Here is a 27,547-nt window from a genome sequence, read left to right on the forward strand (position 1 = left end):
TTTAATGACAAATAATAAAAGTACATGAAAATACTAAATATCTATTTACAATAAATACCAGAGTTTAAAACACAGGAAATAATAAAAATAACACAGATGGATAGAGTCACACAGATAGAGAAAAACAGTACTTAACTAATCTCACTATATTTTCATGACTGAACTAAAGATCTGCCATGTCATATGCCTGCAGGCCTAGGCTCCACCTTAGTAACTTTTGCTTTCTAGCTCAATGTAGCCATGTTAAGGGATTGTAGTCTGTAACTACAGTGAATTTCCTTCCATAAAGATAGGGTTGAAATTTATGCAGTGTCCATACTATGACTAGACATTCTTTTTCTACTGCTGCATAACATTCCTCCCTATGTTGGAGTATATGGCTAAGATATACAACTGGGTACTCTTCTCCCGCTGAGGAAACCTGGCTGAGTACAGCTGCCAACCCATGGTTTGAAGCATCCACCTGCACAACAAATTCTTTGCTGTAATTTGGACTGGCTAACACAGGGGGTTCTCCCAAAGCCCCTTTAAGTTTTTGGAATACCGGCTCACAGGCTGAGGTCCCTGCAACTTATCTGGTGTGTTTTTCCTCATCAGGTCTGTGAGGGGATCAGCTATTGTACTATAATTGGGAACAAACCTTCTATAGCACCTCGCTGTCCCCAAGAATGCCCTCACCTGCTTTTGATAACAGGGACAGGCAACGCCTAAATGGCTTCCACTTTGGCAGGTTCAAGCCTGATCTTACCACTCCCTACTCTATGTCCCAGGTAGGATACCTCTGCCATACCCACCTGACACTTACTGGGCTTAATGGTCAAACCTTCCCTTTGCAGTCTGCTCAGGACCTCCATGAAATTCTGAAGGTGATCTTGCCAGCAATGGCTGTAGATAGCAACATCATCCAGGCAAGCAAGGGCATAGTTCCCTGTTCCTGTTAGGATACCATATACTAGCCTATGGAAGGTTGCTAGGGCATTTTTCATCTCAAAGCGCCTCTTCGTGAACTCATATAATCTGAAAGAAGTCAGAAAGGCCAACTTCTCTCTCGTGATGGGAGTTAAGGGCACCTGCCAGTACCCCTTGGTCAGATCAATAGTGGTCAGATACTTAGCTCCACCCAGCTGCTCTAATGCCTCATCTATCCTAGGCATGGGATAAGCATCTGACTCTGTGTGACTGTTTAGTTATCTGTAGTCCATACAGAACCTGGTGTTGCCATCTTTCTTTGGTACCAGCACCACTGGGAAGGCTCAGGGACTGCTGGATTCCTGGATTACACCCATTTCCAACATTTCACCTCCCTCAGAGTCTGTCTGACTTATTCAGGCACCCTGTAAGGGGCCTGCTTGAAAGGCCTTTGGGGTCCTGTATCCATGCACCCAGGTTTCCCAGTGAACATGACCCCAAACTCCAGTAAGACTGCTCAGATTTCCCAAACCTGTGTAGGTGATAGCTGTTGGGACATTGCTTCCCCTTCCACTGAGGTGTAATCTGTGCCTCACTGAGGGGATCAATCACCAGATGCCCCTCCGACTTCTTCTGCCATCCACTGCAGATACTCAGCACCAGGTCCTCCCTATCATGGTAAGGCTTCATCATGTTAACATGATATAATTTATGCCCCTGCCTCTTGCCTAAAAGGTTTACCATGTAGTTAACATCACTGTCCTTCTTTACCACTTTGAAGGGTCTCTCCAAGCTGCCTGCAGCTTATTGTGTCTCCAAGCTGCCTGCAGCTTATTGTGTCTGACAGGAATGAGAACTATAACTTGCTGTCCCACAGCATACTCTCGGGCTCGAGCATTCCTGTCATACCAGACTTTTTTCTTCTGCTGGGATTTTGCCAGGTTCTCCTGGGCTAAACTCAGGAGCTCCCTAAGCCTTTTCCTGAGGTTTAGGTCACATGCCACAACAGACTTCTTGTGGGATTACACTCACCCTCCCACTCATCAGGAATCAAATCTAAAGACCCCTCACCCTATGCCCATGCAACAACTCAAAGTGTGAAAAACCTGTGGATTCCTGGGGTACCTCTCTGTATGCAAACAGTAAATGGGACAAATATTTGTCCCACTCTCTCCTGAACTGTTCTGCAAAAGCCCATAGAATGGCCTTTTTTGTAGAGTTTAATCTCTCCACAAGACCATTAGTCTGGGGGTGGTAGGGGGTGGTTTTTAGGTGCTTCATCCCACAGCGATCCCACAGACAAGCCAGCAGGTCTGACATGAAATTGGCACCTCTGTCATTCAGTATTTCTCTCAGGAAACCTACCATGCTGAAAATCTCTAACAAAACATTTGCCACCTTCTCTACTGCAATGGAGGACAGAGCCACCACCTCAGGGTATCTAGTAGCATACTCTGCTACCACCAGGATATACTTCTTCCCTGTGGAACTTGGGGTACTCAGAGGTCCCACAGTATCCATAGCTACCCTCTGACATGGCTCCTCAATCACAGGGCAAATGTGTCAAAGGAGTTTTGATCTTATCTCCTGCCTTGCCTATTTTTTGGCAATGCTCACATATCCTGCAGTACCATATTACATCCTTTGCAATCCCAGTCTAATAAAAGCTCTGCACAATATGTCTGTTGGTACATGATATGCCCATATGACTTGCAAAAGGAATGTCATGGGCTATGACTAGAAGTGCCAAATGGTAGGCTCTGGGTACTACCAATGACTGTATTACATCACCCTCTAGCCCTACCATCAGGGGTCCACTCTCTCTACAATAACCCTTTGTTCCAGTATACAGATTTCCCTTTTCCAGTTTTGCTTCCACAGGAAGTGTGGTATCCTCTGACAGCAGTGCCTCACAGTCAGTCTAGGTACTACCACTCACCTCTGCCCTTACAGTCACTATGTCCAAGGGAACATCAGTACCTACCAACAGCTGTGGCTCACCTTCAGGCTCACTGCTGCAGGGTAGCTCCCCCTGAAATAGCCACCTCACCAACTCTGGCTTCAGGTGTGAGATCTGTCTCGGCCTCCCCCAGGTTACCTGCCCCATATGCCTGTCTCCAAGCCTGACTGTGTGTAACTGCATGCGCACAAGTTACTGCCTTATCACAATCATTCCCTATCAAGATATCTGCAGGGATATCCTCAAACACACCTACCTGCTTGCTTCCTTTTTTACCCTCCCAGTCAAGGTGAACCCTGGCTAACGTCATTTGGAATGGTGTTCCTCCTAAAGCTCTGACTGGAGTCGACTGCCAAAGCAAGTACTGCTCCTCTTTAACCACTGCAAGTTTCGCAATGGTTATGTCAGAGGCTGTGTCTCTCTTAGCAGTGGCCTGTTTTCCATCCACTAAGATAGGATATACAGTCTGGTGATAGTCTGGTACCCCTGTTGTCTCCAGACAACTTACCATTGGCATACTGTTATTCCCACTTGCTGGCTCCCTCACCATTAATTCCCCACCTTGCTTCCATGGGTATCTGTATGCTACATGGCCCCACTGGTTACAATTAAAACATCTAACCCTTGATCCTGGCCATGCACCTGAAGTTGTGGCTTCCCCTGTTACTGGTTGACTCTGTTGGGGTGGATTAGGCTGCCCACCATGGGTTCCCTTATATCCATGTGCAGTACTGGGTATCCCCTTCATGTGCATTGGTGTCCTACTTACTAAGCAGAGATCCCCTTTTCTCCGCAGCTCATCTGCAGAGTTACACTCCTGGTGTGCCAACCAGATTCTGATGTCCTCAGGCAAAGTGCTAAGGGTTTGTTCCCTCATGAAAAGGTCTGCCAGCCTTTCAAAAGTGGCGACCTGACACCCACTCACCCAGCTATGAAAATAAGTGCTTAACTCAGCAATATAAAAAAAAAAAACATGTTAATCTTCCTTGCATCTATGCTCATGAAACTTTTTTTTGTAAGCTTCAGGTGACAATTTAGAAACAACAGTTACAGTTTACCATGGAGTAATATGGTCAGGAACAATACCCAGAGTCCTTGGTCAACATTATACTGTTTACATACTCTTTCAAATATATGAATAAAACTATCAAAACTATCACCATCTGTAAACTGTAGAAGATATTTACTGACTTTTATTTCTTCTGGGGTTCAGTTATTCCCTTCCCCATTACTTCCATGACCCTGACGAAGAGTCAGCATCTCCTTCTCATGTTGATGCTGCTCCTCATTTTCATCAGCCTCCCAATGCCACAGTCTCTCATTTTCTTTGCCCTCCAACAACACAGACTCTCTGCTGATTCTAATTCCAAACATTTGGTCCCCTGTTCAAGTCTCTTTAACTCCAGATGAATTTTAAGTCCTCTGAGGAAAAGATGAACTGTTCTGTTTCTGAGTGCTGCGCATCCCCATCACCAGACTGATTGTCTTCCTGATTGCTGGTCTGTGCCATAGCTGTGATTAAGGCTGAAATCATTTCCTCTTTAGTCAGATTGGCATGCACCAGTCATTTGGATTTGCACACCTTAGCAAACTGGTTCTTTGTCAGCTTGCCATAATCCTGTGCTTACATCTTTGCCTGCTTTTCCTGACTAAACTAAACTAACAAAAAAAAAGTAAAACTGTTGTGAAAATGAAACTTTTTATGTTTACCTTGTATCTGCTGAAAGTACAGACACATTCAGTGATAACAGCCTATAGGCTACAGAAGTTTAATTAATATGCACACCATTGCTCACCAATATGTGACATCCCTCCTTTGGACCAGTGATCAAGGAGTCTCAATCCTCACCAAAGTCACCAGTGAAGGACTTTTATTTGGTACAAAAAATAGATACACACAGTATTTCCAGATGCTGCTCTCTGCACCAAGCACAATTTCTCTTAAGAACACACAGGGAACATACTCTCATCCTGGGGCTGAGTTGCACTCTCTCTCACCAGGCCCAAAATAAGACTCCATACTGACCACAGCTGTAGAGCTGAGTCCTTAGCCATCTGTTCCAAGCCAAGCCCTCCAGCACACTCTCTGTGAAACCAGTGCTGTGTATCCCTTCAGGTTGCTACACAGTCTTTGAGATTTAATTTTCACACACACACACACACACACACACACACACACACACACACACACACACACACACACACACACACACACACACACACCTGGGAAAGGCTGGCACACAGATGTATTGGCAATACCCCCCCTCTGCCCAGACTATAAGATGGATACAGCCACCAGAACACTCTAAGGCCCTTACAAGGGTACCCAGTTATAATGAGTAAAATTAATACTAATACAGATGGTAGTATTTGACCAATGCAGCAAGGCTTTCAGAAGCAGCCACAGTGTCATCTTGTAAATATAAGTATGCTCAAATGTTAAAATATTCCTTAAAAACGGCCACAATGAAAAGTTTAAATATAGCTAATAATAAGTAATAAAAGAGCATGAAAATACTAAATATCTATTTACAATAAACACCAAAGTTTCATTTACAGGAAATATTAAAAATATTACTGAAGGATAGATTCATAGGGTCTATATTAGAACATCGAAGTTTCAAAACTTCGAATGTTCTAATATCAACCCCTATTCAGCGAAAGCTGAAAATATCGAAGCAATAGAAAACCAATTTTTTTCATAGAAGAAAGAATTCTGTTGTCCGTTTCTGTTGCTTCGATATTTTCAGCAATGTGGTGGAAAGTTACGGGTCGGGTTCAGGTAAGTGTGCGATTGAGTGCGGGTTAGGTTAGTTAGGGTTAGCGTGCGGGTTAGGTATGTGTGCAATTGTGTGGACATGAGGGTTAGGGCGGGTTAGGTGAGTTAGGGTTAGGGCATGGGTTAGGTATGTGTGCAATTGTGTGGACTTGAGGGTTAGGGTGGGTTAGGTGAGTTAGGGTTAGGGTGCGGGTGAGTTAGGGTTTGGGTTAAGGTAAGTGGATAGTAGTGGTGTGTGTATAGTTTAGTGTAGGCTTACGTGTAAGATTTTAGGTGTATGTGTGTGGATTGCTATTTGTTTGGTGTGTTTGTGTTGTGTGTATGTGTTTTGGAACAGCAAATTTTTTCCCTAGGAAAAAAATTGCTGTTCTGTATGTTCAATGTTTTCAGCTTTCACTGAATAGGGGTCGATATTAGAACATTCAAAGTTTTGAAACTTCAGTGTTCTAATATAAACCCGATTCATACAGATACAGAAAAACAATTAAGTAATCTCACTGTATTTTCCTGACTGATCAAAAGAATTACTATTCCCTGATTACTTACCAGAGCAAAGCAAGATGAAGTGGGTGAGTGATTTTTCTTTGTCAGGTTTCAAAAACAGACTGCCCTGAGAGTTATGTCTCATTTAGTATTAAAACATCATTTCAATGCTGGATTACAGAATGACATCACATACATCTGATCACTTGACTTCTGGTTCCCACACTACCTCCTTTACTAGAAACTGAGCCAGAATTCTGCACATATGTGTTACCATACACTCACATAGAGCTTTGCTAAGATGTGTTTTAGCATCTGGAAGCTATTAAACCATTTCAAAAACTTCCACCCTTCCAGCGTAGCAATTAGTTCACCCCTAAGGACAATACAGTAAGGTTCCTAGTCCTGGTTTTCACAGACAATTTTTCTCTGCTTGCGATCAAAACTGTAAGATAAAATCTTTATGGCCTAAACCAGATAATTTAATTTCAGACTCTCTTTCAATGTTAGCTGTTCTGAGATTAACCTCCTCTCTTCCAGGATCCTCTGTTACAATATATTCATCTCAATGGTTACAATATAGTCTGACATAAAGGTATATTTCTTTTCTGTCCAGCAGGACCCACTGTTGGTACATTTTTTTAACACAAGCAGCTTTACAAATACATTTTCGGCACGTGCACCTGTATAAATCAGTTTGATATACAAATGGCATATAATTCTTTACAAAACTCTAGCTAGCTATGCTGGCATATGTTGCACATCCACTCCCTCCTTCTCTTGGCATAGCTGGCACTACCTCACATCATCACCATCCCTTCTCTTGAAAATGACCAGAGGCAGTTACCACAAGCTTCCTCACAGGATGTACTTATTCACACCAGACAAGTTTCTGTGATTCACCCAAACCTTCAACATCTTTGAAATATTGTCTGATTGATATACTTTTTGATATATTTTAGGCACTTCTTCTCTGAGGATGTGCATCAGGTTTTAAATAAGGCTAAGAAACCTAATACTAGAAAACCATAAAAGGCTAAGTAAAAAAATGATTTTATAGTTGGTGCTAAGTCAATAACCAATATCATTTCAGAGCTTAGATTCATATTGGTTCTTCATTATCTGTATAAGCATTGCCTAGTCTTCCTTATTCTTCCATTAAGATTCACCTTTCAGCCATCCCTGCTTGTCTACCCATGGATCCTGCCATTTCTTCTCTATCACAAATGAAACAGTTGCAGAAAGGGGTGGTATATACTCCTCCATCCAGAAAACAGGTTGCTTCTTCATGGGATCTTAATTCTGTTTTGGAGAACTTTAAACTTTTTTCCATTTAAACCAGTTCACTAGGCTGATTTAAAGTTATTTTCATGGAAAAAAGTGATGCTCATCATTTGATCATTGCTGTAGTAGCCTAAGCTATAGAGGACATATCCTACCAAGGACTGGATAAATGCCCAGCTTCCAAATCTTTAGGGCACCTTCCACATGCTGTGACACTACAAAGCTTAAATAGTGAGGTATAAAGCCACTGTCTAGGGTGCCAAACCTTCAGAACTTGCTTGACATCAAAGAGCACTCTGTTTTGTGACTTTGAGAGATCAAAGGTTGGCTAGCTCATTTTGAAAATTGGGCAGATAAGTACCCCATTGTGGAATATTTTAACTTTTCTGTCCAAATTGATTGCTAGTGGCTTGGACTGCTGTTTCTGGTGGTCATCACTAAAACATTTTACCTCACAACATTTTTTTTTAGTCAGGAAGACCAAGCCTTCACTACTTGCATGTCAGACATTTTTTTTCAGTATATCCATGGACCTGGGTCCTGGCACCTTGTTTGTTCTTTCCCTGATCCACTAGAAGAGAAAATTGATATGGTATGCTTCAGCCTTGATGCTGGCTTCCTCTTTTCCTCAGCTGCTGAGGAAAGACTCTGCTGTAACCATATCAGGTTCTTCAGACTGCTCATCAGTTCTTATGGTCCATTTGGTGCTACTACTTGGGAAACCACTAAGAACCACGATTTATCCACTTATAGCCATCATTGTTAAAAAATATATCCCGAATCGAAACCTCAGATCATAAACTATGAACCTTTGACAAGTATCTAATTCAAACAATTTCTATGGCAACTCACTGTACAGTGCTTATGTAGTGAAATTATGAAACCCATTTCACCTGCCCCCTCAGACAAAAAAAAAACCAAACTAGTCAACATAGATTTTTTTGAAAACCTAAAAACTAACCTAGTTTTCATATAGTCATAACTTTGTACCTGAAAATGTACATTAGTAATACAAACCAGGTTCCCATCACGTAGTCAAACTTTTACAAGTTTAAACCTCATATGGTCAAGACCATAAGTTCAAATTTGTAAAAGTGTGAGTGTCTGAATGGAAATCTCCATAAGAGGAGGTTTCCATTTTGTTCAATAGGGTGTGATGTCGGAGTTGGTATATTTAAGTAGCGGGGGGTATGGGGGGTGCAGGGCGGCTTGCCCCCTACTTAAAACAGTTTATTTTGTTTTCCAATTTTTTTTTTTTTATTTTTTTTTTTATCCACAGTTGAAGATTTGTAACTTCGAACATAATGTTTCGAACATTACATGTTCAAAGTTATAAGACTTCAACTATGTGATATAGACCCATACTAACCATCCCCCACTCCCTCATCAATATTGCTGTACCAACTCACCAACCTATATGTATATTTAAACATCCATACTCCTATTTCAGTTTTCTAAATTCTTCTATTTTTTATCCTTCCATATTCACTGCATTGTTCAACTCCCTTCTTTATCTTTCACTCTCTCTACCACTTTAAAATATATTCCACCTCTTTTATGCATACTCCGTATTGAACTTCACTAATATATGTGCCAATGTATGCATTTATTACCATATTCTTAACTCTCTGTTACTCTATTGTATGATGTAAATTTGTACCATAATTTGTGTAGCTTTTTTCCTGGGCCTCTACAGAAAATGAAATTCTGATCATGTGGATTGTCACAATGAACAAATGGAAATAAATAAATGAACTACTTAATTTATTAAACAGTTTGCATGGAAACAGTTATGCATAGTTCAAGAATCTGCCTATACACAGCAGTCTATTTTGACACCTCAACAGGATTAGCATACATCTACCAGAAAAGCAGAAATTAAAAACACTTTACTAGTACTGTCTCTGGTGGGGCAATGAAGAAGAAACTTATGGGTGCTTGCGTCCAAAACTCTAACAGGATAGGAAGTTTTTTTAGTGGATTGACTCACTGTTTGAACCAGACTTTACTCACAATGACACTTTGTCTCAATCTACAGATTCCTCCTTGGAGATGCCACTTTTGTTTAGATTAATTATATCATCAAATTCGAAAACAAACTGGTGACATACAAAAATTAAGGCAAAAATGGTAAACCACACACAAAAAATTTAATGTTAGCGCTTTCGTACACCAAATGTAATGTACTTCTTCAGCCATTATTTCCCAAAATGCAAAGGCTTAAAAAGCATCATTGTCTTACCAATTAATTACATGATGTTGTGTCTTTTGGCTTTTCCCGGTTAGGGGTTGCCACAGCGGAACTTCGGTCCGCTAATGATTGGCAGTAGATTTTTACGTGCCGAGTTGCCAGCTCTGACGCACAACCTTCAATGAAGGTACGCCCATTCACGCATGTCTCCACACAGAAGACGCTGTAGTTGAGAACTGAACAGGATAACGTCTATCTGTGAGGCGATTACCAATTAATTACATAAATTACTTAATCCCAAGAAAATTCATTGTTACTTAAAGGAACATACCAGGATCTCTCTTAAAATTCTAATTCATAGTGCAGAAATATATTTTTACTAAAATAATCATATCTAAACTATTAAAAAAGATCATGTACGTACTAATATTAATAATGATAATAGACATAATTTAAAATACTTTGATCAAATTTGAGTATTCGTATACATACACGTACTGAAACTTGATTCATTACCAAATCAAACATCACCTATCTAGTGCTTTTAACTTTGAGACTTTTAATGGAGCATGTCTCATTAAGTCCAGGATAGGTGTGTGCATTGGTCTGGAGGCTGCCACATTAATTCTCTTTCTTCAAGCTTAAGCACCCATGGACCACCCCTAATGTTTCTTTCAACATAGTCGCCCACCATAAATTGAAAACTGTGGGACTGAAACTCAGCTATATGTCTAGCTAAGGCATCAGTACTGATATTACTAGAAATACTATATAGATGTTTATATATATGCTGTTTAAAGGGGTGGTCTGTCTTGCCCAAATAAAAAACTGGACACTGGTGACAGGTAGCCAAATAAACTATACCTTGGCTTTCACAGGTAAATTTACCCTTGATGATATATTTAATCCCACAAATTAGTACATGTGTACCTGTCTTAATGTACCGACAATAATGGCATCGTCCACATTTATGCATACCCCAAGATTGACTATAGGTGATACTAGGCGCTTCTAATAGTGCCTTTAAATTAAGTCCTCTTTTATAGGTCACCAAGGGCCTCATCCCTAAAGCATTCATGATTGAACGGTCTTCTAAGATAAAATTCCAGTTGTTAATTAGAACATTCTTGAAACCTACAGCATTAGTAGAATATTGAGTTAAAAAATTGATAACATAGTTGTTTGAAATATTCCTATTTATAGATTCCTCATTAACAGAATGAGTTGGTGAACAAGGAACTAACTCCTCTAGAAAATGACCTCTTGACAAAATGGGCTTGAAGTAACCTCTCTCTCTCTTTTTCTTTTTACTTCCATGATAAGGTGGTCAGTAAAGGAATCTGGGTACGCCCATTTAATGAGCATATTTCTATGTTTATCACATTCTTTGAAGAATCCATCATCTCTAGAAATCCTTTTTGAAGCCCTTACCAACTGTCCTTTAACAACTGCTCTTTTCTGATGGTATGGGTGATTACTATGGAAGTGTAGAAAGCAGATGGAATACTTTCCTGTATATTTGTGTTGCATATCTATTATGTATTCCATCCTTATAAAGCCTTATGTCTAGGAAGTTGATGGTCTGGCTATTAAATTGGAAAGTAAATTAAAAAAAAATTGGTAAAATGTGTCATCGCCTCGACCAATTGGGTTGCTTCCCTTTCTTCACCTTTAAAGATGAAAAATATGTCATCTTGGTACCTAATGTACCAACCTACTTTTTCTTTGAAAATTTGGTTCTGAAAGAGAATTGTCCTCTCCCAAAATGCCATAATGGCAATTTACTTGTTTTAGTGCCCATAATCTTTACAATAAGAGAATCTATGCTGGAAAAAATTCTTTTAAAATCATATTCATATCTACTGAACTCTGGATCTGTTTTGATCTCCCTGTTAAGAGTCTCAAGTTGTACTTGCAGTTCATTCATTTGCTTGTCATAATTGACAATTAGCAGTTCAAGAAACTCGAGACCTTGTCTATTAAACATGTCCAGCAAATGGGCAAAAAGACAATGGAAGTACCCCTCCGGCCTTATTAAAAATTCGGAATTCCATTTACATTTGCTGGAAAAGTTCTGACATTTAAAGCAAAACAATGGCAAATATGAACATTTGATATACATTTTCATTTTTAAGAGTACAATACAACATAACAAAGTTATAATGGTGGTCATTTTTACAAGCATAATACAATGCAATATAATATAGAGTAACCAAAGAAATAATACGATTCTGTAGTGAGAGAACAAAGCTTAATTTGTTTAAATTAGAAAAGGTGAAGAGAGAGAGAGTAGTAAGATATGTAAGAAAATGCATGAATTCAAAAGAGAGAAAAAAGGCAATGGTTAGTTGAGAAATGGATTATTAATAAGTTGACAAAGAGTGTCAGAGATGAGAGAGTGAAGGATTGGTTAGTAAAGAAAAGAATAAGTGTATAAATGAGAAAGGATAGTATGTGAATAAAGTTAAAAGAGAGATACTTAGAAATTATTAATGACTATTTGATGGATAACTACTTTGGTAGCATAGCAATTAAGAGTTTCAGTAGAGGAACAGGAGATTAGTTAAAGTGAAAGGTGGATGTATACTCGGCTGAGGCTCCAGTTGAGCTGGTATAAGAGTAAGATCTGGTAGGTACTTTAATCTGTTTGATACCAGTTTTGTGTCTCAAGAAACCATACCCCTGGTAGCCATCAGATGTTGATAAATTATTTGTGGGCAGTGAAAAAGATCCAAGGACCAAAGGTCCTGCCCACTATATTTCACAACTACAAACTCTGAGCAGTTACAAAGTGTTTAGAAGATATCCATATCCTACAAAAGGGACTAGCCTACAATAAATCCTGGTGTGAAGACCATGACTGAAGCTAAATGAAAAAAAAATGCACTATTTCCACTTTGGGAAGCATGAATGCCTCAGTAACTACGGCAGAGAGAAGAACCCTCAAAGTTAGAGCCATCATTAGAGACCTTGGCACATGCATGGACAATTAACTTTCCTTTGACTACCATATAGCAACTAGCATTAGGAAATACTTTTGCCTAGTCCAACTAATTAGTAAATTATAGCCCCCAGATCTAAGCAAGTCATTGCCCCTCTACTTATTCATAATCCAATCTATAATAAAATATAATGCCCCCTTCAGCAGATACCTATCCAAAAGTAAAGATTCTTGACAAAAATATTAGATATGAGCTCCTTAAGCTACACAGATATTTTAAAAGCTCTATCACTGTACTCATTCTTTTATAGACTCTTATGAAGCAGTCTGTGTTTGGTGCATAAGGCAAAAATGCTCAGTTCTGTAAGAACTGTTGCATATTCAGAAATCTGGCAGTACTTCCGATACTCAATCTAAGGATGTAAATCTGCACTGAATTATTAATAGAACCTTTTGACCGGACAGATATCTTTCCCAAAGTATCCTCTGCCTTTAGAATACGTATCCAGTCATGTTTGACAAATTAGCTTAAAGGCAGCATTGACAAGCAATTAAGGATCTGTAAACTCAGCCCAGGCCTGTCTACACAGCCTGTTATAGACAAGGAAGGCAAGTAATCAAAATTGAAGTGGGTAGGGTCCTAAAAGTCTATAAGATCTAAGAGTTCAATGATCACAGCATGTGACCATACTTTAATTCTCCTTATCCACACTTCTTGGAGGCATATTTCTTTCTTTCTTCCTTTCTTTTTTGGCATATTGCAGAATATATAGAATTTATAAATAACCATTTTGAAGGTTACGCAGCAGAATTTTTGTTTTTCTGTTATGCCTGAAACCCCACCATCAGAAATGGTTAACCATTTATTACAGCCTACTTCTAGTCTCAGGACGGTGAAATGTGGAGATCTGTACTAGGCCTAACAAAGCAGAACAAATTCATTGTGATAGAGAGGTTGAGAATGATGACATTAAACACTTTGTTATCCTAAATTTCTTTATGCAGCTCTAAGCAACAATGATACTTGCCTTCAAATCTTAGTAAGAATTTCTCAAAGAAAATATACAAGATTCCTAAGTAGCACATTTTTACTTTAGTTTTCCCCCTCTCCCACTTGATCTGTCCACAGCCACAATAATATTTGCATAATATTTCACTCCAGTATCTGCTCACCTGCAAATATTTCTCTTTCCTTGCTTGGATGACTGTCTCATAATAGTTCAGATTCAACAAGTCTTGAAGCAGCACTTGGAGACTTTTTCAAATGTTGAGATTAACTATAGACTACAAAAAGTACAACCTAAACACTTGCAGATGGTGACTTGTTTGGGTATAGTAAACATGCCTAAATGTGTGTGTGTTTAGTACAAGAAATGCAAAGTTTCATGTAGGATGCCCTTTAATTTCAAACAATTAAAGAACTATTCTTTCTCAGGGCTCTGAGGCACGTGTCATCTTGTATCATGATGGTGGCCTATGCATGACTTCACATGAAAAATCCTCAATGCATATTAAATAATTTCTGGAATTCAGTATCAGGTTCTCTAGAAACTTTGACTTCTCTCCTGAATTCACTAATAGTGGGAGTTTCTTTGATGGCATGATCTCCACAGCTTATCAATGGGAATTTCAGTTATATTACTTCTTCCTCAACATCATTTAAAAGGAGATTCCTCAAATTATATATGAGGAATCTACTTCAAAAACATCTTGGTGTAGAGTTGATGGTTTCCACAGGAGAAATCTCTTCACATTATCTTATAAATAATGACAACTACACCAAATACTAGAGAACTAGAATCTTTTGTTGACAATCAGCCAAGGCTATTCGACTGACCCGCTGATTTGTTAGATTAAAAAAAAAAAAGGAAAGAGAGGATGTCTTAGCAGATGAGTAGGGAAGCAGTGTTATCCTGGCAGTAGACAGTTTAAACCAGCCTATTCTTGAAAGCAGTGCATCTGCCAGGGGAACAGAATCTATTGGTAGACTCCATTACCAGCTGTGTCCCTACAAAACATAAGGCACAAAAGCACATCATTTTTTCAACTAAATTTAACTCTCTGGGGCATGTACAAAGTAGGCTTATTTGCTACTTGTCTGAACACTCAGCTTTTCAGATTCTGTTTGCTAATTAAACAGTAGCACACTACTTGGTGGCTGGATAGAGTTTTACTTTCCTCAACTCAAGATCTGACGTATGCCTTCCCTCTGGTGTCACTGATTCTGGAAATGCTTCTAAAAGCCAAGCAGAGCAATACAAAATTGATCATTATACCTCTAGTTTGGCCAAGATAATCCTAATTCTGTCAAATGCAGCTCAGCTCATTTCCTTCTCTTTCACTCCCTCTACATAAGACGTTAACTCACCAGCAAGGCAAAGTTCTTCATCCAAGTTTAAAGTCACTTTGCTTTTCAGCTTAAAGCATAGGCAACATTTAATTTACCTTTTCCTTCAAAGAGTACTTAAACTTCTGAATGAGATCAAGAAAACATAATAGAAGGATGCCATTAATTCAGCAGTGGAAGAGGTCTGTGGTCTAGACATCATCATGGGGATTTCACTGCCTTAATTGTCTTAAGTCCAAGCTTGGCAAATCATTTCTTTCATCCTTTTCCCATACCAGAAAGAGTCATCTTTACGGAAAAGCTGGTAAACATTTTGTTTCTTTTAACCAAGAAAATGAGTATCTGCCTGCCACAAGGCCCTTTGTACTACCTTTTGTTGTGTTAAATACAAATTAAACATTTTAGGATCCAACTAGAATTAATTTTAGCAGGGCTGCATTGCCTGCAGCATAATTTTTAGCAAAAACTCTTATCCTGGTATGGATAATGTTGCCTTTACCCACAAAATACGAAGGTGATTAGCAGAGTGAAGCCAAACAACTGACTGTGGGTGAATCTTGCATTACCTCAAATGGGCATGCATTATTGCTATTATGCTATGCCATCGTTTAAGAAAGAAATGTATTACCTTTTCTAAAAATAATCTCTTTGTATGAATGTGCTTTAATCCTCCTCTTCTTTTGTATAGTGGATATGCAGCTGATACACTGCACATATGTAAGGTATGTACATGCTGATACATTCACAGTACATTTGCCTGATTACAGTTTGTGATATTTTTGTCTTTAAGGGTCTCAGTAGTGCATATCCATTAAGCTATTCACATAAGAATGCATGGACACTCCTAGTGTCCCTTGAGTATTTTTTTATTATTGTATATTTTTCTACTCTGACGAGCAGTTGTTTGTGTTTTGTAGCTTAATGGTTGGGTTTATATCTACAACTTACTATATAGAATATAATATAGTGACTGTATTTTTATGTTTTTTTAGTAGCTACAGCTGCAGAGACTGGTGTGACTTGGTTTGTTTTTAGATAGTCTTGTTCCTGTGGGTAAGGTTGTATTTAGAACAGGCATGCTGATTGCTTTGTCCAGTCTGTTAACACATTTTGAATGGTAATTAAATTTCAATAATATGTACTGCTGTTAATTCTTTCACAAAATACCTCATATTGGAAGCTGTCTGCAGTCCAGTCATATGCTCTGAATATGGTTCTTTTTTGTTGATTTGTTAAAAGGCATCATCTTGGACATTTTGTTGGGAAAATATGTGTTGGGACTTAAGTGTTTATTTTGATTATTTTCTAGCTTTTAGGCCTTCTTTTCTTCTTATTCTCAGGATCATTGTCAGTCATACATACTTTTCATGCTCTCAGATAGAGATTTTAACATCACATTCAATAGTGTATTTACGTAATACACCTCTATTGCTTTCTCAAGTATCATATGTACTTTTCTCAATAGCCTGTTTCTTATGTAGTTGTTTCTTCTGCCACACAAAATTTTATGTTTGAGTAATGAATCATATAGTTACACAAACTTAGAATCATGTGGTTTATTCCTCAGTTCAGTTAGATATGCATAGGGCATATTCTTATTTGATTCACAGAATGCCTGGAATGTTACTTCCAGCACTACCAGACTGCATCTTTCTTCTTTAGATAGAGCAGAAATATAAAATAATTTGATCAAACTTTTGCCTGCAACACAAAGAAATGTGACAAACTGGACTTACTTTGGTTTGTCACTGGGGCCACTGGCAGAGAGATACAGCTCAGATTTTTTGATTAAGGGCTTTCAGTTTTTTGACAGGCACCCCAGCAGTTTAAGACATGTTGAAGCTATAATTTATTGCCACATCAAGCATCAATTCTCAAAAAATGATTTTGAGAAATTTGCAAATGAAAGACAAATACATATTTTCTGAAATTCTCAACCAACGGGCTAGCTGTCCTACTGAAATAAATTTACAGAGACAGGATTTATAGAAGACAGCTAAAAATACACATTGAAATACTGTTCACAAAAAGCTGGACAGCAAAAGGAAAGGATAACTTTTTTACCTCTCGAGCATCAACAAAGCAACAGTTGGAGAAAGCAAATTAATGTCTCCATGACTTAAAAATACAGGCAAAATATTAACTTAGCAGTTAGACATGTTGCTTCTTCACAGCTTTACTCTCAAGTGTTAAAACCAAGTTGCATGACTTATTGTCCCATGTTACTTCCCTTCTTCTTAAAGGTACACTATATGTTTCCCTGTGATTTTTTCTCTCTTCCAGCATATATATATATATATATAGTTCCCCTAAACAAGATCGAATGGATGGAAGCTCAACATTCATAATCTCGAGACCAGAATCTCGACTTCCATTCACTCAAAATTGTGAATGGGAGCCTGAGGTTTAGAAAAATAAAACGTTAACTTACCTTATTGCAGGGGTCCACGTCCCCCTGTACCCTGGCAGTTTAAATGTGAATGTTCCGTGACCACACTAGCGGGGAAATGGAAAATCTTCCATTTTGCGCTTACGCGTATAGCGCGGAATGGGAGATTTCCCCTTTCCTTCACTATAGTGCGATCTCGGAGTAGGTATATTTAAGTAGTGGGGTGTGGGGGGTGCAGGGGGGGTGAAGCCCCCCTGCGAAAACATTTGAAAGGTGTTAATTTTTTTTTTGTCCCTTTCATATGTTCGAGTTTCTCTAAATTCAAGATTCTGGTTTCGAGTTTATGACTTTCGAGTTTAGAGAACTTTGATCATATGAAGGGGATATATATGTTCAAAGAAAATAAGAATGTAATAAGTTCTTGTCAGCATTTATGAGTCGTTTTGAATTCCGGAATATATTTGAAGTGCAGTTTCCAATAATAAATACCATTCTGTGGATTTCTATGTTGCAATCAAGTACTGCGGTCAGAATATTCATTTACTGGTTTTAAAAGGCAGCCTAAAGGGCAAGACATGTCAGTATTATCAAAAAATGGGTTTGTTTTACTTAGCCTTCTTCATGACTATCTCAAAGTGGGTAAAGAAAACAAAATAGTTTGAGGACTCTTTTTAGGTAGCAAAATAATTAACAGATGTTCTCCAACAGGGTAGGAATGCACAAGAAGAGCCCAATATCATCCCTGATAATCCATAGCAGCATATTAAGCCATTGTGAAGCATGGACTGGCAAAAAAATAAAAATAAAAAAAATAAATAAAAAAAACTATGCCATCTTGTTTATGCTTGCTAATAATGGCAGTTTAGTGATTATAAAAAATAAGTGAAAAGAAAACTATAACAAATGACAACTACAGCAGCAGTTACTAGAACTTACCATTTTACTTTCCCCTTACTAACCATGGCTTAAAAACCCAAAAGTAGCAGGAGTGGGAAAAAATAAAGCAAAAGTAATGCGGTTTTGTATATTCATGTGAGAGAGAGAGTGTGTGTGTGTGTGTGTGTGTGTGTGTGTGTGTGTGTGTGTGTGTGTGTGTGTGTGTGTGTGTGTGTGTGTGTGTGAGAGAGAGAGAGAGAGAGAGCAAGAGAGAGATAAAGCACATGCATCTCAACTTCTTTGCTCAAGAATTCTAGACAACGACAACAATAATGGAGGTATGAAAGCCAAAAATCAGGGACATTTTTTAAATATTTAAATATTTCCTGAATTCACTTAAAAAGTTGAAAGACCAAACAGTTTTGCATTAATATGCTTTTTGTGAACAATAAGACTATAATGTATGGATTTACTGAGTGAAAGTAATCATTTGAGATTTAACAATAAATCAAATATTTTTTTAAGGAACAGAGCAATGTATGAATTAAATCTGGCACATTATGTAAATCAGGGACTGCTGAAAGGTACGTGTGTGTGTGTGTGTGTGTGTATGTGTGTGTGGGTTCATATTATATGATCGAATGCTAGAAATAGCGAATGATCTATTATCGAACCCAAATGCATGAAACCACAAAAAGTCGAAGGAACAGATCAGCAATTTTTTTCCCAGGGAAAAAAAATGTATAGGCAACATAAACTGGGGGACTTTGCCCCCACACACCCCCCCAGCTTAAATATACCAACTTCGAGATCACACCACAGTAAAGAAAACAGCAATGTCTGGAGAACTTTCTTTGATATTCTCTGGTTTCGTGCATTTGGGTTTGACAAATGAGCATTCGCTAGTTCTAGCATTTGCTTATGTAATAGGAACCCTGTGTGTGTGTGTGTGTGTTTCTATGCATACATGTGTGAGACTATCTGTGCCTCTGAATCTGTGTGTTTGTTTCTGTGTATATGTATGTGTCTGTGTGTCTCTCTCTGCATCTATGTGCGTGCGTTTATGTGTGTGTGATATAATGTGTATTCAGCTCACTGTGTGTGTTTGTGTCTGTGTGTGCATGTGCCCATGTGTGTGTCTGCAGACATTATTAAATGCTTACATAAAGTTTATTTTAGATATAATATGCATCCACCACCAACAACGATTGCATACACTAAAACAACTTTGAAATGCTAGGAGGACATTATTTCCCCTGTAACATCCATCCCTTTGGGCATTGTTTCTTACTTATTGTCAGTCTTTTATTGATTATTTCAGTCATAGATACCATTACATTTTTATTACACTGCAGCGTGAACCTTATCTTTGAAATTGCTAATTTATCTTTGATGACCTGTATCAGTTTACATGCAAGCAGTTCTTATTTCTGTTATGTGCTTCCCTGATAAATAACAGTTGTGCTGTGCCACATTAATAAAACGCTTCTTAAAACTGCTTTATACCGCATGTCATTTCTACTCTTATTTTTGGAGGTAAAAGAGAGTTACAGTAAAACCTCGCCTTGCCTGGTAGTGTAAATATTCCAGTGGCAATAAAAGGGCAAGCTAGCTTTCATGTAAGAATATACATCGGTGTGCTCTTTTGTTTACTGCTTATGGACATAAGCTCGCATACTACAGTTCTTACAATTCATATGCAAACATGGAGCAGTATACTATACAGTTTTATTGCAATAGTGCTATTATAATTGTTGTCATAAAGCTAAAATTACAAACTGTCAGACCTTACAACAGCAATAGTACTGAGACGGAATGCACAACTGCTAAATGCATAGTGATAGAATACATTTTATGGAAAGGCTATTACATTGATAGTCATTGGTTTAGATCTTCTTTTGGGTCCTGCATCCCTTAGATGATTTATGACTGATTCTCTGATCCCAGTGTTGATCACTTTACTCCATTCCACAGGTAAAAGTGAGAGATAGTTGTCAACACCTGATGTAGTATGGTTGGTAGGAATTTGTTTTAATTAATGCCTTAACTTTTTTCACTTTCCTGGCCTTAAGGTCATGCTATTCCAAGTAGTTGCAGACATTTAAGTTTGCTCATGCTTCTCTACAGATGCTTTCTAGAGATGGAGTACCATTTTTCCAGTCAGAAATGAACATAATAGATCTTTCTATAAGGCTGAATCAGCATTGTTTAGTGCTATTTCTTCCCTAGCCAATGTTCCAGCCCTTGGTTTGATAGTCAAATCAAAAGTAGTAGTAGCACAGGTATGTGTATTAACCTGGTGACTGTGGACTAGCACATTAGCACATTCATTTCACTAAATGTAGGATCACTTAATTGCCCACTTGCAGAGTATTTTGATTACTAATGATTTTTCTTGTGTAGAATTGGAAATGGTTGTATTAATATTGATATATTTTAGTAATGGATGATGGTTTTAGGGGATCTCTTCTCCTTTATCCTTAAATCATTTTAAAAGCATATTTCATTATAGATAATTTAGCTACAAAAGATGCATTTCCAGACTATTGCATTTAATTTGCACCTCTTCCTTCGACTTTTGAAGGCAAGAAAAGAGAATAAGAAAAGTCTAAGTTAAAAATGTAAACAATAAAATAGCAAATCTGTGTCTATTTTATTACTTAATAGACTCTTATAAAGACACCAACATTTCTTTGCTGCAGCAACCAAAACTATCAAACATTTTACTTCCCTCCCTTCTTTATGGTGCCCCTCTCTTAACTAACTTACAAAATTCTACCCTAGGCAAGTTGGAACAGTGATACAACAAAGTTGCAAAGTTTGGCACAAACTTTAAATATCACATACACCACTGTAAACCACACCTAGAATTAAACTGGCTTGAACTCCCCAACCAGCTTGCCTTTATTCAGCTATCCACCTTACACAATCTTATTTTCAAGCCTACTGCCTGTCCTGCACTAAACAATCTAGTCACACCTTACACACCAAATTGACCCCTATGATCAGAAGACAAAAATCTCTTAGCTATCTCAAAACCCACAAGAAAACCTGGTCACTCTCTGTATTCATACTCTTTCTCTATACAGTGGACATGAATTCACTACCTCTAGCTACCACGTCTATGCCAGGCCTAACCCATTTCAAAGCCTCTTTAAAAAATCATCTCAAAAGTACATGGCTCTACTCCTGTATAAAGCCTGCCTAAGGCTCAGGTCTTCCTCTTCTGTCACATTTCAGTCCCTCAGAGACTGTAAGATCCTAAAGCTCTTCTAACTCCTTCTCTGCTTCTATACCATATCCTTAAGCTACTGCTCAGGCTTTATTGCTTCTCTTCTTCTTAACTCTCTCTCGCTATCTATCTGCATCACTAACTTTCTGGCTGCTGTTTTGCTAACTGAAACTAACATTCTATTTTGCATGTACTATAACAGTCAATGTCACACATTGCACTGCCTACATACTATTTTTTTGGACACTATCTACATCATGGATGGTGAGAGTGACTATTACTGTCTGTAATATTTTTAACTGTATATAATTGTCTATATGTGTAGGAATATATTGCAACATCTTGTAGCAGTTTGTTCTTTCTACTTATTTTTGTATAGTATTTCTAATGTAATCTTTATTGTATCAGATTATACTGTGTTTGTATTGTACTGTATGCGGAGCATTTCTCTCCAGGCCTCTGCTGAAAATGGGTTCTGTAGACCCAGTCAGTCCACCTCGGTAAACAAATGTCAAATAAATAAATAAATAAAAAATAAATAAATAAATTATTAAAAGGCAATAAAATTGTTTTTGCTTTAAACTTCCACTGGGTATATTTTTGTGTTTGCTTTTAAAATATTATGTTTTATATTGAATCAACAGCTACAAATGATAACTGCGGGCTCTCCAATACAGCAACAAGCAGAACAGAAGAAGGACTTACTCAAAGACAGTGTGATACATCAAAATGCTTTAATAGCTGAAGGAGCAACCAAGAAAATAGACATCACCTATGTGCCAAGATCGGTAAGCATACTCCATCTTGATTAACATGAGCAATTTTATTGCTTACCGAGAAGCATATGGTGACTGAAATATTTTTCCATGTCTTAAAATATTATCTGAAAAACAGACACTGTATCTGGTTCAAGAAGTGCTACTTAGAGTTATTATGTGACATAATTAATGTCACTGGCTCAGATTCATGGATAAGTGTTTTTATACATCACAGATTTTTGTGTGCAGCTCAGTCTAAACTTTCAGATTTAAAATTGTTACAAATTAGCACATTCTTCTAAGAGGATAACTGATTTTAATTAAAAATGGATAAGGTGAACTTCTTCAGTAGTGGTTCTTTCATAAAGTATGTAGAATTCCCCATTCTCCTCATTTGCTGAGAACTTCATACATATTTCTAAATCAGCAAGTATGTCACATAAAGAGAAAATGAATACTGTAAGTGCAAGTCTAAGAAAAGACTGGAAGGTGCTAAAGAGTTATATAGTCACTTTTCAGAGATGTAGAGCAGGTCAAGTACCATACAATATTCAGAAGCTTGGACAACCCTGAAACTCAGTCCATTTCTTGGTATTCCATGGGAATTGATTGTAACCAGTTTGTCAAAATAGAGACTAGTCCCATGCATAATGACACACAACAATATTCAAAGCATTTTTTTGCCTTGAGTTTACACATTACACCTTGTGGTCTGACATCTTAAGCAGTATTACTCTCCTAAGTTCAGCCTCCAATGCTGTCTATTCTCATATGTTTTGTCAGAAATGACCGACTAAAAATTGAAAATGCCAGGCTCTCACACAAGAAAGCGAGCCTGACAGCAGCCACTGTCACTCTCAGAGCAATGTACTGTACTGAGGTATTGGAAGACCTACCCCCTGCATGCTGGCTTTTGTTCATGGGCCACTTTTTTTCAACAAACAATTCTGTCTGCCAAGATTGCCCACAATGTTAGCCTGGCTGCAATATGTCCTTAGCTCCTACTACCATTATGAGCCCTGCTCTCCACTGGGGCGACAAAATAGTCCAATCACACCAGTGCATCACTTCATTCCTCCATAGGAAGAGAAGTGTGCAGGTTAAACCCTCATCATTCTCTCCCTATGTAGAATTCAGCAAGTACCTGAGCTGCTAATTAAACTCATACCACTGGGTCACAGCTTTATCTCTCTCAGTAGCAGAACCACAGTATACAAAGCTGCCTGAGGAGGGTTAGCTAGGATACAATGGCCATTGGCTCATGCCTGAAATATCACAACTTAGGTCTTTTCCATTAATTAGCACCCAGTCTTGCCTTGTCAGGATGTACAAATGTACCTTTTTTGACTCTTTTCCTTCCATTTCTTCCCAAATCCCTCAATCTCTGATTTAATGAAATTAATTTTTCATAGATTCATAGATTAGCACTAGGCTAACTGCCCTTTTTCGGCCATTTGAAGCCTAGCCAGTTACCCCATGTGAGAATCAAACCCTGCACCTTGTGTCTTTAAGGTAAACACCTTAACCATTATGTCATCCTCCCACCCTTTTTAAAAATGGAGGAAGGAAATCCTTGTTTTCCTTAATTCATGTGAGACCCATATATGATATAAATATTTTTTCCCGTTTGTCCACTAGACCATCACACATCTAATAATTCTGTCTCATTGCTACCATACTTAGCCAGGCAGAAATGCAAAGCAAATAAATAGTATGATTTTCCTTATAGTACAGAAGACGGTAACTATCTGCTTTATGAATGAACATATGTTTGAGGTATTTAAACTAGTCACACACTGCCATTACATTTTAAACATACTTAATTAACTCTGACAGGAGTCGGGTATAAAGAATGTGGTAAATGTATTTTTTCAAACACCAACCCTGGGATTCATGAAGCTTGCGCCAGGTGCAGGCGTAGTATCGGCATTCTAACACCAAAGTTGGCCGCTGAGCGATTCAGGTACGAGCTGTTTCCACGTGCACTACCTGCATATGCTACACCCGCACAGCTCCCGAGCCTTGTATGCTAATTACCACATGTGCAGCAGTGTAGCATGCAAATTAAGGTACGTAGTGATTCAGGAAGTGGTGCAGGTGTAGTGTAAGCATGCAGAAATGTAAACCGTAGAAAACGATTTACATTTTTGCAAACATAAAATTGGAGCCATGACAGCCGACCAAACACATGTATTATATTGTTAATATATGCCAATGGCTAAATATATAGCCATTGGCATAAAAAAAACATATACAAAATCTAAAAGTAACATTTAATATATATAGTCGTGCTATCATGACGTGGAAGGGCAGAGCAGTGGTGCGCAAAAGGGATCACAAGGAATATATAAAAATATAGAATAAAACCGCAATGAAACACATATCATGATTTCCCTATAATAGTCAATGGCAGGCCTGCTACACCATACTTATGACGCAAGGGTTGCTAAGGGGCAGTGACAGTGTTATGCGCAGTAGCTAGGAATTAGTAGGCAATGCCATGCAAATGAGGGAAATAATAGTGACTTGCAGATTCCCCGCTGGTGTAAAGATGCACCTCATAGCGTAGCGTTATAACACCGAGGTGTGCCCTTGAGATAAAGATGACATCAAGAGAGGGGTGTGTCGCCATTGCTGTAAGAACATTGGAGCATTGCTAAACCAGTCTGCCCCTAGCTAGGAAAGACTGCAGGATAGGGGTGTGTCGAATTGACCATAGCTGTGCTTAGCTGAGAGTACACAAGGTAACCGAGTATGCATGTGAACGGAGATGAAAATGCGCGTAAACCTGGTAAATGGGTATGCATGGCGCGCACTGCAGCTGAAACAGGAAGGATATAGGAAAGAAATGAGGAAATGCTGCAGCAGTGAAATTGGATTACAAATGACTAATTAACACCTAGGAGCCTACAGTGGGCCATTGACAACAGCTAACAAGGCTGCAAGCAGCTACCTGCAGAACAGGGAAGGGGAAGGGCTGTACTGCAAAGAAAACAGTAAAGTGTCAAAGCAGAACAAAGCCGATATGCAGTATATCAGCTACAAGACACATTTTTCCATGACTGGGTAGGGAAAGTACAAAACAAGAAAGATGGCAGGGGGATGCCTGCCTGATAATGGGAGGGGATCCAGGTCTACAAGTGAATTAAAGGGCAACAGATTAATTAAGGCAGGCAAGTAGATCTCCACAGTAAAGACCCACACTTGCAGTACTCATTGCAAAACCCATAATTAAGACACACTGCAGCTGGAATAGCTCATACACACCCACTGACATCAGCAGCATCCATAGCACAATACTATAAAGTGTGAAAGCACCTCACACACATTTGTGTATTCCCATACACTCTGCACCACTGGTGTATACAGACGGGGAACTTTTATTATGTACATATTAGGGGCTGCCATAGCTTTGGTCCACCAGCATGCATTGGAGACTGAAGGTGGTGTGCAGGATGATGCACACAACCAGCTCAGGCACCAGGGGAGGAGGAGAGTGTTCAGATCCAGGGTAACCTACCAGGGGCTACATGATCTGGAAATAGTAGAGCATTACAGGGTGGACAGGGATATCCGACAGCAACTTGTGGAGCTGTGCCAGCCATGCTTCAGAGCCAGAACAAACAGAGGGGAACCCATCCCAGTGGATATGAATGTATGTGTCAGCCTGAGAATACTAGCTACAGGTACCTTTCAAAGACCAACTAGGGATATCATGGGGATCTCACAGGCATCAGCATGCAGAGTACTACACCAGTTCCTGGATGCCATGTTACCACATGCCAGTGAGCACATATATTTCCACTGAACGCAGGAGGAGTTAGCCAGTGATATGCGTCTCTTCCACCATGTGGCAAAATACCCAGAGGTACTGGGTGCAATAGACTGCACGCACATACACATTAAGTCACCACCGGTGAGCAGGGTAGGCACTACATAAACCGCAAGGGATACCTCTCCATCAACTGCCAGGTTGTGTGCAATGCCCAGGGCATTATCATGGATGTGTGTGCTGGCAGTCCTGGAAGCTATCACAACTCCCACATCTGGCATGCCTCACAGCTGTATCGGTTATTTGCCATGGGGGACATCCCAAATGCCCACCTGGTGGGAGATGCTGGCTATGCACTGGAACCGTGGATGACTGCTTGGACATATCTGGTGGAGCCTTGCAGTAGTCTCCAGGCACATGTGCCTACATCTTCATAGTGTGTGCCATGGTACATAATATTATAATAATAAATGAATGAATCCTCACTACTAAGGCAACAGAAAGTAGAATCCAAGCACGAAAAAAAATCAAACTGTTGCACCATGGCCAATAATGTGCAGACACAAAATCAGATAAAATCTTATAAGTTTGTTTATTTAAATAAAACAAGCAGAATTGCTTGGTAAAAACTTTGTCAGTGACAAAAAGAGCACACAAATAATGCTCAATAAACAAAGTCTTTTTCAGTCCTTGTCATTGACTGTATAAACTGCTCTTTTTCAGTGATAAGTACTCACAAATTGCTCCATGTAGAGAAAGGATAAAAAGTTCCAAAAATAACAATATTGCGTCCTCTAGATGTCAATGCGAACCTGTTATCCAAAAATATTTTTACAAGCAAAATCATCCGCAAATAGATCTTCGCCTTTAAGGAAACCAAATGGTGATGAAATACTGCTGTTTAAATGCGTTTACAAGAATGGATATAAAATTCCAAAGCAAAGGACCCCAAATACATGATAAGCGCTTTCGGTTTTCACCTTCTTCAGATTGTAAGGGGGTGAAAAAGATGCTGAACTTTTAAACAAACTTGTAACCAATGATCATGCACCAATTATGGCGCCTTAAACAACGATACATCTTCTATGCAAAAGAGGTGCTCAATCACTATGTTCTTAACCAATAATTTGCTAACAACTGTCATCCATAAACTTGACTGAAGTTCTAAGGTTAAAGCATCAGATGAATTGTGGCCAATTAAATATCAGATGATTCTCCAAGGAAAGAGGTGTATACCTTGCATTCAAATGAGGTGTCCGACCATCTTTCTAAACCAATCAGATGTTTAAAAACATATAACGTGCAAAGCTGTAACGAATACAGTATGAGTTCTATCAGAAGAAAAAACTAATTTTAAAATATTAGCTTATATAGATTTATTTACGTATATTCTTCAGCATTGATATTCAAAATCAGAAATTTCTGGTGCCAATTCTACTGAAACAAAAGCTTTCGAAAGTCAGCGTGCCTTTCGCTCCTTCAAGTGACATTAAGGGGATAAAGTTATAGGCAACACACCAATAAATTTCAATGAACAATGCTGCCTTTTAGTTTGATCACTGGTAGAAATCATGCACGGTAGTAACAGAAATTAAAGGTGATGACATCGATCAAATTGCTGTTAAT

At 38.7% G+C, this 27,547-nt stretch overlaps 1 protein-coding gene across 1 annotated transcript in view; it reads left to right on the forward strand.

The window, feature by feature from the left end:
* ANKEF1 (ankyrin repeat and EF-hand domain containing 1) overlaps positions 1-27,547 on the forward strand; it is a 1,352,638-nt gene that overhangs the window by 1,194,610 nt on the left and 130,481 nt on the right. The window contains exon 9 of the mRNA XM_044056684.1: positions 22,036-22,179. Coding sequence (XP_043912619.1) covers positions 22,036-22,179 — 144 coding nt within the window. The remainder of the gene's footprint in view (positions 1-22,035; positions 22,180-27,547) is intronic.

The sequence above is a fragment of the Protopterus annectens genome, chromosome 1.part2 (genome assembly GCF_019279795.1).
Source record: "Protopterus annectens isolate FY-2018-M chromosome 1.part2, PAN1.0, whole genome shotgun sequence".
Classification (NCBI taxonomy): Eukaryota; Metazoa; Chordata; order Ceratodontiformes; family Protopteridae; genus Protopterus; species Protopterus annectens.